General features: G+C 39.8%; 1 protein-coding gene across 1 annotated transcript; it reads left to right on the top strand.

The window, feature by feature from the left end:
- The first annotated feature begins 1,209 nt into the window (after positions 1 to 1,209).
- Positions 1,210 to 14,201, top strand: LOC123511287 (histone-lysine N-methyltransferase SETD1A-like). The gene is made up of 7 exons (XM_045267046.1): positions 1,210 to 1,459; positions 2,632 to 3,380; positions 3,800 to 3,905; positions 5,530 to 5,725; positions 8,299 to 8,395; positions 8,968 to 9,140; positions 11,688 to 14,201. The coding sequence occupies exons 2-7, from the start codon at positions 2,664 to 2,666 to the stop codon at positions 13,240 to 13,242; spliced, it is 2,844 nt and encodes a 947-aa protein (XP_045122981.1). The 5' UTR covers positions 1,210 to 1,459; positions 2,632 to 2,663; the 3' UTR covers positions 13,243 to 14,201.
- The last annotated feature ends 368 nt before the right edge of the window (positions 14,202 to 14,569 follow it).

The following is a 14,569-nucleotide window of genomic DNA, read 5'->3' as shown; positions in this document are numbered from 1 at the left end:
GTAGTGTAGTGGTTAGCACGCTCGACTCACAATCAAGAGGGCCGGGTTCGAGTCCCGGAAAGCGGCGAGGCAAATGGGCAAGCCTCTTAATGCGTAAATAGGTAGGGGATGTAACTGGAGGGGTTGTGGCCTCGCTTTCCCGGTGTGTGGAGTGTGTTGTGGTCTCAGTCCTACCCGAAGATCGGTCTATGAGCTCTAAGCTCGCTCCGTAATGGGGAAGCTGGCTGGGTGACCAGCAGGCGACCGAGGTGAATTACCGCGTAGTGTAGTGGTTAGCACGCTCGACTCACAATCGAGAGGTCCGGGTTCGAGTCCCGGTAAGCGGCGAGGCAAATGGGCAAGCCTCTTAATGTGTGGGGTGTGTTCACCTAGCAGTAAATAGGTAGGGATGTAACTCGAGGGGTTGTGGCCTCGCTGTCCCGGTGTGTGGAGTGTGTTGTGGGCTCAGTCCTACCCGAAGATCGGTGTATGAGGTCTGAGCTCGCTCCGTAATCAGGAAGACTGGCTGGGTGACCAGCAAACGACCGAGGTGAATTACAAACACACACACACTCGGTAGCTCAGTGGTTAGAGTGCTGGCTTCACAAGCCAGAGGACCGGGGTTCGATTCCCCGGCCGGGTGGAGATATTTGGGTGTGTCTCCTTTCACGTGTAGCCCCTGTTCACCTAGCAGTGAGTAGGTACGGGATGTAAATCGAGGAGTTGTGACCTTGTTGTCCCGGTGTGTGGTGTGTGCCTGGTCTCAGGCCTATCCGAAGATCGGAAATAATGAGCTCCGAGCTCGTTCCGTAGGGTAACGTCTGGCTGTCTCGTCAGAGACTGCACAAGATCAAACGGTGAAACACACATAATAGTAACGATAACCTTGGTACAACAATGGGATGATTTACCATAGAAAGCGTGTACTGGACAAATAAAGGAGAGAATACGATCCAGAACACAACATGTATTTATAACAAAGCTTGTGTTGGTTTATAGAGGGTTCGGCTGCGTAGCGATACCGGCTGTAAACCACTATATAGTGCAGTTACTAGATATATACGGATAAAAGTAATTTCTTCCGATGGTAGTTTCAGGTACCTTAGGTCTTTTCCAGTCGATTTATTGATTATTTGATTACCAAGGAACATAATGAGCATTAAATAAAAAAAAAAAAGTTGTTTCGAGGCCATCTACCATACATGTGACCTTGAAATACTCTTAATACTCGTAGCATACCGTGACACGAAGATTTAGACGGCATATCATATATAAAAATCAGATTATACCATTTTTCAGCTCTGATCGTTGGAAGGTTTGTGGAATAATCGGCGAAAGAGAAGGTCGCCGAACTGACCAGCGAATGTTGTGACAATTTGAGTCCAAAAGGAGGGAAAGAAACAAGCAAAAGGCGGACACAGCTGAAGAGATCACCTGAACAAGACTGAATGGTGCCGGGAACAGCGAGGAGGAGACACAGGTGAGATGAGGAGTATTAAAAGTGTGGCAAGTTGGTTAAGATAAAGAAAAGGAAGACTAGACAGACGGGAAGGCGAGGCAAATCAAAACGCTGACATCGCTGGCCACTACAAACTTTAACCAAATACCCTTAAATGACTTCCCGGCAAAGCTAATGGGAACACTGATCTAATTGAACTAAGTGTGTTAATCTCGCGGCGGTCTCTTCAACTTTAACGATTTCCGACTGTCAGAAGTGCTCATCTCGTGTTGTAGACATCAAAATACAACCATTGATGCATTCCTTGTCATTTAATGCCAAACTGTCGACTGTTTGCATATTTACCAATACTTCCTAAACGCTCGCCCTCAGAACAGCAGGCTAATTCCCTTTACTGTGTTGACTTTGTTGCATCTTGTTCTTTACTGGGAGCTAGTAATTCAGTGATGCTTCTCTCTCTCTCTCTCTCTCTCTCTCTCTCTCTCTCTCTCTCTCTCTCTCTCTCTCTCTCTCTCTCTCTCTCTCTCTCTCTCAGTTGTTATACTTGTAGTTGTTGAGGCAGGAGTGGTGAGTGGTGTGTGTTGTGAGGGAGTGTTGCCAGCCAGTGTCAGGAGGTACAGTGGTGAGTGATACAAGCTGAGGAGGCACAGGGGAGGGATTGAAAAAGTGCCTGTCCTGGTAAGTAAAGCTCTGATAGACTAGAGGAAGCACAGTTCTATCATTCTTTCTAAATTATTTCCCTTGTCTTACTCATAATTCTTTACGTCTATTTCTCATTCATATTTTTTACATGTTTAGTGATATTCCGTTGCCATAAAGACTCATTCTATATTTTTATGTTAGAATGTTTGTATTTGTAAGATCACTAGTGAATATTTGACGTATTTCACATTATACCCTCTTGCCACCTTCACACATTCTTTAAAGTTGCAGTTCACTATGGGCTGATAGAAAGATGTGGTTTTCTGGAGTTAACCTTAAGGTAGTAATTCAAAGACAATGATAAGTTACTTCAGGGCAGAAAATGTCACGTTTCTTGTAAATCATAATCTGTGCAGTGAATGATTGACAGTGAAATTAAAGAATCAGATAAATTTAAACCTAACATTAATCTTTTATGACTTAATCTTACAACCTATTCATTTTTATATCCACTAACAATAACAATAACCAGCTCCCTTCTCCTACCACAGCCACACCACACACCCTGCCAAACACTACTACAATGACTGCCAAACCAAGTGTGGTACATCGCCGCACCTTCCAGAATGCGAACCAGGTGGTGGAGTTAACCATCCGAACCATTCCCAAGACCCTGCCACACACCACTGCATGCCACATCCCACCACGCACCACCACACGCCTCTGCCATGCTAACAATGCCCCTAAAACAGCTGCCAGGGTGAAGGCTGTAGGTGGGCAGGGTGACGTGAAGGCTAAGAGGTCACAGGTCACAGTGGAGGTCAGACAGAAGAAAGGTCATGATAAAAGGAGGGAAGTACAGGAGCAGAATGTTTCCTCTTCTTCCTCTTGCTCTTCCTCTTCCTCGTCTTCTGTCTCAAGGAAGAGGAAGGAGGAGAGGGTAATTGAGAAGTATGTCATGCATGCTTCTCCTCCTCCTTCTCCTTCTCCTCCTCTTTCTCTTTCTCTTTCTCCTCCTCATTCTCCTCCTCCCTCTTCCTCTCTTCCTCCTGTCTCTCATATTCCCCATCATTCTAATGCATTACAGTCTTCCTCCTCTCCTCCTTCTCCTCCTCCTCCTCCTCCTCCTCCTCCTCCTCCTCCTCCTCATCCTAACAATGCCTCACAACCTAATCACTCCTCACAACGCACCTCCCTTCCTGCTCTTCTTCCTCCTGCTCCTCCTCGTCCTCCTGCTCCTGCTCCTGCTACTGCTGCCTCCCTGCCACCCACCACTCCCTCTCTCTCTCACCCACAGCAGGTAATTGTGATTTGAGTGTTGCATGTTGAAATATGTAGAGATTAAAATGATAAAGTTGAAGTTTTGTTTTGTTTCAGTTTGGCACAAAAGAGCATTATAATAGTATTGCGTGAAGTGTGTTGGTCAAGATCTATTATTGATCCTTTCCAGAGTTAACTAATCACTCGGACAGTCTTTACAAGGCTACCTCCAAACTTTTAAGACTTTCCCTGTAGTGCAGCTAGGAGAGAGAGAGAGAGAGAGAGAGAGAGAGAGAGAGAGAGAGAGAGAGAGAGAGAGAGAGAGAGAGAGAGAGAAGAATAACATCACTCACTTCCAAACCTTCCCCATTAAGAGAGAGACAGAGAAAGAGAGAGAGAGAGAGAGAGAGAGAGAGAGAGATAACACAGGGTAACACTCTCCCTGAACCTTCCCCACAGCGACAAGGCAATGCTCGGCTCCTGTCTGACGATACCACTCCCTCTCCCTTTGGTCGCAGTGCTGTGGTGTACCTGCGACACCTCAAAGAACTGTTGGAGGCTAGAGGTGTGTCCAGCTAGGAATCCATATATGTGTCCTGTGTCCTGTGTCTTATTTTTACTTTGAGCTTTTCTGTGTCCTTGTGTACGTTATCCTTTTTCATTTTTTATTGTCTTTTTAATGTCCTGTATATGTGTCCTGTGTCCAGTGTCCTCTTCTTAACCTCCTCCAGATCTTGTATGTGTCCTTGTGTACTTTCTGTCCTTTTTTTTTTTTTTTTTTTTTTTTTTTTTTTTTTCCTTTCTAATTCCTTTTTTTCAGCTCGTGTCCTCTTTTGTCCTTTAAACTGTCTGTATGTATGTCCTGTTTCGTGTGTCCTCTTCTTAACCTCCTCTAGACCTTCTTGTATGTGTTCTTGTGTTTTCTGTCCTTTATTATTTATTTATTTTTGTCTTCTATATCCTTTTTTTGTTCTTTAAACTGTCTATGTATGTCCTGTGTCCTCTTTAACTTCCTCTTCCTCTATGTTTGTCCTTTTTCTTTCTCTCTATGTCCTTTTTTTCAATTCCTTGTGTCCTTTTTGTCCTTTTAACTGTCTATTTGTGTGTCCTGTGTCCTCTTAACTTCCTCCAGTCCTTCTTGTATGTGTCCTTGTGTGTTTTCTGTCCTTTTTATGTCCTTTTTTCAGTTCTTTGTGTCCTTTTTGTCCTTTTAACTGTCTGTATGTGTGTCCTCTTGTGTGTCCTCTTTTTAACCTTCTCCAGCCTTTCCTGTATGTGTCCTTGTGTGTTTTCTGTCCTTAGTAATTTTCTTTGTTTTTCTATGTCCTTTTTGTCCTTTTAACTGTCTGTATGTGTGTCCTGTGTCCTGTGTCTTCTTATTTTTACTTCCTTCAGGCTTTCCTCTATGTGTCCTTGTGTGTTTTCTGTCCTTATTCATTTTTTTGCCTTTTCCATGTCTGTTTTGACCTTTTAACTGTCTGTATGTGTGTCCTGTGTCCTGTGTCCTTGTGTTCTTTATGTCCTTTTTAATCTCTGCCTTCCTGTATGTGTCATGTGTCTATTTCTCTGTCCTTTGTTAATCTTTGTATTCTTTTGATGTCCTTTTTTCAATCCCTTGTGTCCTTTGTGTGTCCTTTTTTCAACCCTTTGTCTCTTTCTTTATATCTTTTTTTAATCCTTTATCCTTTATGTGTCCTTAATTCCAGTTTTTCTCTTGTATGTGTCCATTTTTTTATTTCCTTTTTAAACCTATGTCCTTTATGTGTCCTTTCCATTTCCTTTTTTAATCCTTTATCCTTTGTGTCCTTAATCCCAGTCTTTCTCTTGTATGTGTTCCTGTGTCCTTTTTATTTCCTTTTTTAGCCTATGTCCTTTATGTGTCCTTTTCTTAACCCATGTGTCCTTTTTGATGTTCGTATCCTTTCTATGTCCTGTTTCTTCAACCATTGTGTCTTTCATGTCTTTAACTCTAGTCTTTCTCTTGTATATCCTTATTTATTTATTTATTTACTTTTTATTTTTTATGGAATAGGGGAAGCTGGCCAAGAGTAACAAAAATAAAGAGAAAAGGCCCACTTGATTGCCAGTTCCCTGAAAGATTGAGAGAGTTTGCCAAAAATCTGTGTCCTGTGTCCTTTCCAATCCCTGTATCCTTTCTGTCCTTTTCAATTATCTCTCTGTTCTCTCAGGGCTTGGTGAGGGGGAGGAGGGGGCCCTAGTGGGGGTGCTGGAGGCTTATATCACCAGCCAAGGCTCCAATGGGGGTGTAGGGGAGGGCCCGTCACCTGCCACCACCACCGCCAACACCGCCACCACTACACCCAGGAACACTAGTGAGGGCAGTGCTCCATCACCACCACCACTGCCTCCATCAGAGTGTGTGAGGTGAGTGTAGTGTTTTTGAGGTGTGTGCGTGTTGTTATTTGTTTTGTATGTTTACAGAATGACTTGTAGATGCAGAGAAATGGCTTAACATCTTCAGTACTGTGACATGTTTGTATATCCATTCTGGTTACTATTTGGTGGTTTTCTAGAGTTTCAGTAACTTAATTGATTAGAGTAATGAAGATTCTAGCCATTAATCTCATTCTAGTTACTATTTGGTGATTTTCTAGAGCTTCAGTAACTTATGTAGGGTATTAAGATGGTGAAGACTCTGGTCATTAATCTCGTAGTTACTATTTGATGATTTTCTATAGTTTCAGTAATTTATGTGATCAGAATAGTGAAGACTCTTTCCATTAATCTAATTCAGTTACTATATGGCAATTTTATACAGCTTCAGAAACTTATGTGGGAGATAAAAATAGTGAAGACTATGGCCATTAATCTTCTGACCTCCATAGACGCTTCCTAATGTCAATAAAATCATTTAATCATACAAAAACTTTAAGATAAAAATGCATTCCAGTACTGAAGGGCTTAATGAAAAGAGATAAACATGCCTTACCTTAGGAAAATGACGTGTGGATGTAGAAAAATGACTTAGATATTAATAAGACGCCACTCATGTTGTTGTCGTTGTTGTTTTTCTTACTGAAGGAATGTGACAGGTGACTAATGTTGTTTGTTGCTTTGTTTATTTTGCTTACTTAAGGCATGTGTGAAGTTTTTAATGTTTTATTTGTTTTTTGCTTGTTTACTGCAGCAATGTGAGAGGTTACTAATGTTTGGTTTGTTTGTTTACTGAAGGAATGTATGAGGTGACTTCTTGTCGTTTTGTTTGTTTTTGTTTGTTTATTAAAGGAATGTGAAAGGTGACTAATGTTCATGTTTTTATTTGTTTTGTTTACTGAAGGAATGTGTGAGAAATTACTAATGTTGGTTTTGTTGTTTTGTGTTGTTTTCTGAAGGAATATGAGAGAGATGACTAGTGTTGCTGAGTGTCTGTCTGTTTGTTTATATGTTTATTTAGTTTGTTTACTGAAGGAATGTTGAGGTGTGATATTAATGTGTTACTTGTTCATTAATTAAGGTGTGTTTGCATTTTTTGTGTGTTTATCTATTTAGTCATCCATCTCTTTTATCTCCGCATTAATTCATGTATTTGTACCTTTGTTTATCATGGAACAGCTCGTCTGGTGTGTATGTAAACAGACAGATAAATAGGTTACAAATTCCTCTTATTACTACATTCTACTATTATTATTGGTGTTCATATTAATCCCTTCAGTACCATGACATGTTTCCATATTCATTCTGTTTACTGTCAGGTGATTTTATACAGCTTCAGAAACTTATGTGGAGGAATAGAATAGTGAAGACTGTGGCCATTAATCTTCTGACCTCCATAGACCCTTCCTAATGTCAATAAAATGGTCTAATGGTACACAAATCTCACAGTAAAAATGTGTCCCAGTACTGAAGGGGTTGAAATAGTGAAAACTGTAGCCATTGATCTTCTGACTACAATAGACCCTTCCTAATGTAAATAAAATTGTCTAATCACACCAAAAACTCATGATAAAAATGCATCCCAGTATTGAAGGGGTTAATTAGTAAAAAGAAAGAAAGGTTACAAAATTCCTCGTGAATTTACCGCTATTACTATTGGTGCTGATATTAATTGATCGATAGAAAGGTAGATTACAAATTGCTCTGTTTATTATTACTATTACTACTGGTGTTCATATTAATTACTAAACTTACAGGTAGATTACAAATTGCTCTCTATTATTATTATTACTATTACTACTGGTGTTCATATTAATTATTAAATAGACATATAGATTACAAATTTCTCTTATTATTGCTACTGTTACTATTGGTGTTCATATTGATTACTTAACTGACAGGTAGATTACTATTACTACTGGTGTTTGAATTATGTAATTACTAAAGAGATAGATGACACATTTCTCTTATTATAACTACTTTTACTTCTGGTGTTCATATTGATTGCTAAACAGACAGATAGATTACAATTTATTCTTACTACTACTATTACTACTGGTGTTGATACTGATTACTAAACAGACAAATAGATTACAAATTATTCTTATTACTACTACTATTACTGGTGTTCATATTGATTGATAAACTGACAGATAGATTACATTTTCCTTCATTATAGTCATTAGCTTTGGTATTTATTGCTAAACAGACAAATTAATTACAGTTTACATCACATTTTCCTTCATTATTGCCTTTAGAATTGGTATTAATGGCTAAACACACAAATGAATTACAGTTTAGATCAGTTTCCTTCATTATTGTCTTACGTTTGGTATTAATTGCTAAACACAGACAGATTACTCCTTACATCACATTTTCCTTCATTATAGTCATTGGCGTTGGTATTAATTGCTAAACACACAAATGAATTACAGTTTAGGTCACAATTTCCTTTATTATTGTCATTACTGTTGGTATTAATTGCTAAACTCACAAATAGATTACAGTTTAGGTCACAGTTAACTCATTATCATTGTTGTTGTTCATTGCCTGGGTGGCGGCAGGGAGATGGAGAGGCTGAGGGTGGTGGTGGCGGAGCAGGAGAGAGTCATTGGTGATCTGAAGCGCCTCAGTTCTCATCTCATTCTGCAGTTGGAGCAGGTAAGGTGGTGGTGGTGGTGGTGGTGGTGGTGGTGGTGGTACTTGTTTTCCTGGTTTTTCTTTTCTTTTTTTATTTCATTCTAGTCAGTTTTTTTTTTTTTTTTTTTTTTTCAGGTTATCTTTTTTAAATTCCTGTTTTATTTTTGTTAGATTTTGTTTTTTCCTCCTTTTTTCCTTGGTTATTTATTTATTTATTTATTTTTTTTATTTTTTTTTTTTTCCCTGTTTCATTTTAGAGTCAAATTTTATGTTGTTCTTTATTTTTTTCTTTCTCATTTTCTTCCTTCCTTTCTCTTCCTCCTCCATTCATCCCTTCCTACATCCTTCCTTCTCTCTCTCTCTCTCTCTCTCTCTCTCTCTCTCTCTCTCTCTCTCTCTCTCTCTCTCTCTCTCTCTCTCTCTCTCTCTCTCTCTCTCTCTCTCTCTCTCTCTCTCTCTCTCTCCTCTCTCCCTTTCCTCTTTGACTCGCCTTAATCTTCTCACCCTTACTTCTTCCTGCCCATCATCCTCCCTCCCTCCCTCCCTCCCTCCCTCCCTTCTTCCTTCATCAGTGACACTTCCTGTTCCTACAGATGGTTGCAAAGAAGGCAGAGAGAGACAGAGAGGAGAGAGAGACAGCCACAGATGGGCAAGAGGAAGAGGAGGTGGAGAAGGAGAGGCTTAAAAGGAGGACTGCCAAGGAAGAGGAAGAGGAGGAAAGGAAGAGAATGAAACAAGAGAACAGGAAGATGAGAGAAAAGATTGTGTAAGTTTTTTTGTTAATGTACTCATATGTGCACACACACACACACACACACACACACACACACACACACACACACACACACACACACACACACACACACATACAGAGCCAATGGTCATTGAGGAGATGAGGGTGGAGTGCCCTTTAGCAAAGAGTGATCATGCAGTTTTGGAGTTCAAGGTGATAGATGAAGAGAAATCTAGAAGAAATGAAGAATATAAAGTGGGAAGATGGAATTATGCCAAGACAGATTTTGGAAACCTAAAGAAATTCTTTCAAGAGACAAATTGGATGAAATTCAAGAGTGCTAAGGAGCAAATGAAAAGTGGAAGGAATTTATAAAAATATACAAAGAAGGTGAGAAAAATTTGTACCAATAAGACAACATAGAGAAGTTGGAAAGCAGGACTGGTTTAACGATAGATGTGAAAAGGCTAGAACAAGAAAAGAGGATGCATGGAAGAGGTGGAGAAGGAAAAGACGGATTAAGCAGTGGGAAAGTTACAAAAGAGCAAGAAATGAATATGTGTTGATTAGAAGAGAAGAAAGAAAGAAACAAGAAAAGGATATAATTGATAAATGTAAAGACCAACCAAGGCTTTTTACAGACATGTGAACAACAACATCAAAAATAGAAAGTATTGAAAGTTTAGAAGTAAATGGAGTATGCAGTGAAGATCCCAGGAAATGGCAGAGGCTATGAATGGATGCTTTCGGAAGGTATTCACAAAGGAGACTGCTTTTGACAAACCACTGGTAATGGAACAGAAAGGGATTATGAAGGAGTTTCAAGTAACTGTGGAGGAGATCAAGAACATGATGGGGAGTTTAGAAGTGAGAAAAGCTGTGGGACCTGATGGGGTATCAGGATGGATTTTAAGAGAATGCAGGAGCAATTGGCAGAAAAAGTTTGTGAAGTAATTGATGCCTCATTAAGGGAAGGTGTAGTGCCCCAAGACTGGAAAAGAGCTAACATTGTCCCAATCTATAAATCAGGTAACAAGAGACCCATTGAACTATAGACCAGTGTCACTTACAAGTGTGGTAGCTAAGATGTGTGAGAGGGTGGTGAAGAATAGATGGACAGACTTCTTGGAGAAAAATGACATACTTTGTGAGTGTCAATTTGGTTTTAGAAAGGGCGTTCATGCACGACAAACCTGATATGTTACTATTCGAGGGTGATAGATGTAATACAGGAAAGAGATGGTTGGGCTGATGGAATATATCTGGATTTAAAAAAGGCCTTTGATAAGGTACCACACCAGAGACTGATCTGGAAACTTGAAATGGTAGGAGGAGTGCATGGCAGTTTACTAAAATGGATGGAAGACTTTTGGTAGGAAGAGAAATGAGAACAATAATTAAGGACAGACCATCAGAATGGGGCTTGGTGGAGAGTGGAGTTCCACAGGGATCAGTGTTGGCACCAGTAATGTTCGCAGTCTACATAAATGACATGGTGGATGGGGTGTCCAGTTATGTGAGCCTATTTGCAGACGATGCAAAATTGTTAAGAAAAGTGAGATGTGACAAAGATTGCGAACTACTCCAGGAAGACTTGGACAGAATATGGAAATGGAGCTGTACATGGCAAATGGAGTTCAACACGACAAAATGCAAGAAAATAGAGTTTGGCAAGAGTGAAAGAAGAATCAGGAGTATGTACAAGATAGGAAATGAAGACATAAAACCAGTCATGAAGAAAAAGACCTTGGGGTGACAATTACCAATGACCTATCGCCAGAGAGACATATAAACAAAATAATTGGAGAAGTATTGAACTTATTGAGGAACATAAGAGTGGCGTTCGATATCTAGATGAAGAAATGATGAAGAAAATAATTACTGCAATGATAAGACCGAGGCTTGAATATGCAACAATACAGTGGGCTCCGAACTTAAAGAAACACATAAGGAAACTAGAGAAAGTACAGAGGGCTGCAACGAAAATGGTGCCTGACTTAAGAGATTTGACTTATGAAGACAGACTGAAAAGAATGCAACTTCCAACCCTGGAAAACAGAAGAGAAAGGGGAGACCTGATAGCAATATACAGAGTGATGATTGGCATGGAAAAATGGATAGGGAAGATCTGTGTTTTCCCGTATGTTACACGGAAGTAAAATAAGCAGATTGGTATATAAAATGTCATTCAGTATCTAAAACAATGAAGGATAAATGAACTGTGTATGTGTTTTTTCTTATTAGATTATCGGCACATGGAAAGTTGATAAATAAATAGAGTAAGATAAATGCTGACAAATTATTTACTTAGAAGAGAAAAATATAAATGAGATCAACTATTTTATATTTATTTATTTATTTTTATTTAGTTTCTTCCTCTTCTTTTCTTTTCTTTTCTTTTTTTCTTTCTACCGTATATCTTGTGTTAGATTTTTTAAGATTTCCTTTTCATTATTTGCAATTACAATTTTGGTATTCATGAAAAGAACAAACTAACAGACAAACCCAAACAAAGCAGTAACTAATCTTTACTCAACTTATTTAAAATTATTCTGACAAACAAACCATTTCTTTTTGCAGGAACTTGGAAATTCAGCTTACCAGAACAAGCCGTTTGCTGGAGATTGAACGCCAGAACAACAACAACAACAACAACAACAAAAACAATAATAAGATAACCACACCTCGACCAACACACCCCGTGATCACTCCCCAAACACACACACAACCCCAGCTACAATCTTTCCTCCCCACCCAATCACACACCACACACACTCATTCTGACCAATCAGGACACACAAATCACACCCAACCCCACATAGACCAATCACAGAGCTCCACTCACACCCTCCCCATACCAGTTACCCACTCCACTCCACCTCAGAAACTCCACAAGCCCCAGAAACTCCACATTCACTCCCATAACAGTGAGAGTGAGGCTGATTCTGCATATGAGAAGACCGGATCACACCTCACTTCAAAAACATCATCTCCTCCACTCTCTGCTGTCCGCCAGGGGGAAGCACCCTTGAGGGATACTGTTGGTGGAGTGGTAGGGAGTGGCAGGGCAGCTCTAGAAGGAAGTGCAGAAGTGCTGGAAAAACAGGAAGGTAACGATATTTCTCAAGAAGGAGGAGGAGGAGGAGGTGATAAGAGTTCTATGGGAGGAAGGAAAGATAGTAGGAGTGGGAAGGATGCAGGAATAAGGAGAAAGGGGTGGAGCAGTAGTAGTAGTGCAGGGAGTGAGCGAGGGAGCAGGAGTGATAGAGTAAGAGGAAGGAATAGTGAAAGGAAGAAAGAGAGTGAGGTATTGGTAGGAGGAAAAGAGAGTTACAAGGGAGAGAGTGTGTCCAGGTGTGTGGGGAGAAGTGTTTTGAGAAGCAAGGAGGAGGAAGAGGAGAGGGAAGAGTTAAAGAAGACAGGAGCCTCTGAAATATCACTCTTTAAGAAGAGTGAATATCTGTCTGACAGTGGGAAAGATGACTGTTCTGCCACCACACAGCCATTACCACACCACACCACATACACCAACCAACCACTGCCACACTCCACCACACTCAGTCACCAGCCACTACCACACACCACACAGCACCACACCACAATCAGCCACCAGCCACTACCACATACCACCACACACCACCACACCACACTCAGTCACCAGCCACTACCACACACTACCACAATGAGCCACCAGCCACTACCACACACCACACAACACCGCCACACACACACCTCCGACACTTCAAGCAGTTCACAGTCAAATCGTCGCAGAAGATCCAAGAAGGTGACCCGCAACCCAAACTTCCTCGAGGTCAAACTGAATGACCCGATGCAGCGGTGGGTCTCTCAGGATACCATTGACCTCTCCTCCGTGAGCACACTTGATGACGACCTTATCAACACCAGGTCAACACAGGAGAGCTCATTTTTTCAAGGGATTCTTAGTGCCAGGCAAGCTCCCGTCAACACATCACACAGCAGCTCACAGCCTCGGCACTCCGGCACCCCAATCATGGAGTCCACTAGGGTGCCAGGGAGTGGTGGGAATGGCAAGACAGATTCCAGTTTTGCGGCAATTGAGGCTGGAACGCCGTCACTAGAGATGCTAAGAAACAGTGTCGATTTGTTGGAATGATGTGCCAGGTTAGATTTATGTAGTCATTTCAGGGATTTTATTTTATATGTCTGTTAGTGTGGATTTGTTGGAATGATTTGTTTAGTTAGGTTTATTTTCCTTATTCCAGTGATTTTACTTTACGTTTTGTATTTTGTTCTATTTATATTTCTTCTGTATAGGTCTTATGTTCTGCGTGTTTGTTATGTTTGGATCAGTTTAGGATAGGTTAGGTCAGGTTCATTTTGTTTATTCCAGTTTTATTTATTCATTTTCTATTTATATTTCTGTTGCTAAATCTTCTGTTCTGCCAGTTTATGTTAGCTTGGGTTAGGTTAGGTTAGGAAAGCATAGGTTTATTTCATCCCCTGTATTTTTTTTCTCTGTATATTTCTTCTGTTTTAGTCTCCTGTTCTGCCTGTTTGTTTATGTATATCTGTTTTGTCTCTCACTCACTTTTTCTCCACTTAAGCTGTCTCTGTGTTTTTTATGGTTTGGTGTCTGAGCAGAGGTTAGTTCTTGGCTAAGGTGAGGCTGAGATGGTTTGAGAATTAAGAAAGTCACAGGACAAATTATTTTCCCACAACCCTTAGAAACATTGTAGTATTTTGACCAATGCTATCACTTATTTTTAATCATAAATGTTCAACCTACTTTAATAATTTTTTTTGTAAGATTCAAGAACTATAGATGTGTGTATATTAACTATTTGTCCGTACTTTTAGCTAAGTTTTACAGGTAAGAGTCAGTATGAAGAGGCAGTGGTTAACTAGTGTGTGCTGTGGATGTGTGTGCCCAGCTGTGGTGCGTGCATGCATGTGTGTGAGAGAGAGAGAGAGAGAGAGAGAGAGAGAGAGAGAGAGAGAGAGAGAGATTAATTAACTATATTTTCTTTACCCTGACTAATTAAAGGAATATTGATGTAGATTGACTATTTTTCTATGATCCCAAGGTAGTAATCCAATAAATGTCTCTTGGCTCTCCTGTTTGTTACTTCATGCCAGTAAAGCTACAATTATAATTACATAGTTATCATTATCATTATTATTATTATTATTGCCATCATGTTGGCATTCTCTCATTATGACTGTACTCTCATCATTATTTCTTTACATCTCAGTTGATTGATTGCTTGCTTTACTATTAATATTAACTATTAACAGTGCTTACCTATGACAGCCACAAAAAAAAAAAAAAAAAAAAAAATATATATATATATATATATATATATATATATATATATATATATATATATATATATATATATATATATATATATATATATATCAATGGGCAGACATGAGTGTTGATTTCTTTAAAATAGTGTGGGGCCATGAAGGAGGGAGGT

The sequence above is a fragment of the Portunus trituberculatus genome, chromosome 4 (genome assembly GCF_017591435.1).
Source record: "Portunus trituberculatus isolate SZX2019 chromosome 4, ASM1759143v1, whole genome shotgun sequence".
Lineage (NCBI taxonomy): Eukaryota > Metazoa > Arthropoda > Malacostraca > Decapoda > Portunidae > Portunus > Portunus trituberculatus.
Note: the sequence above shows the minus strand (reverse complement) of the source record. Positions and strands in the feature narration are given on the sequence as shown.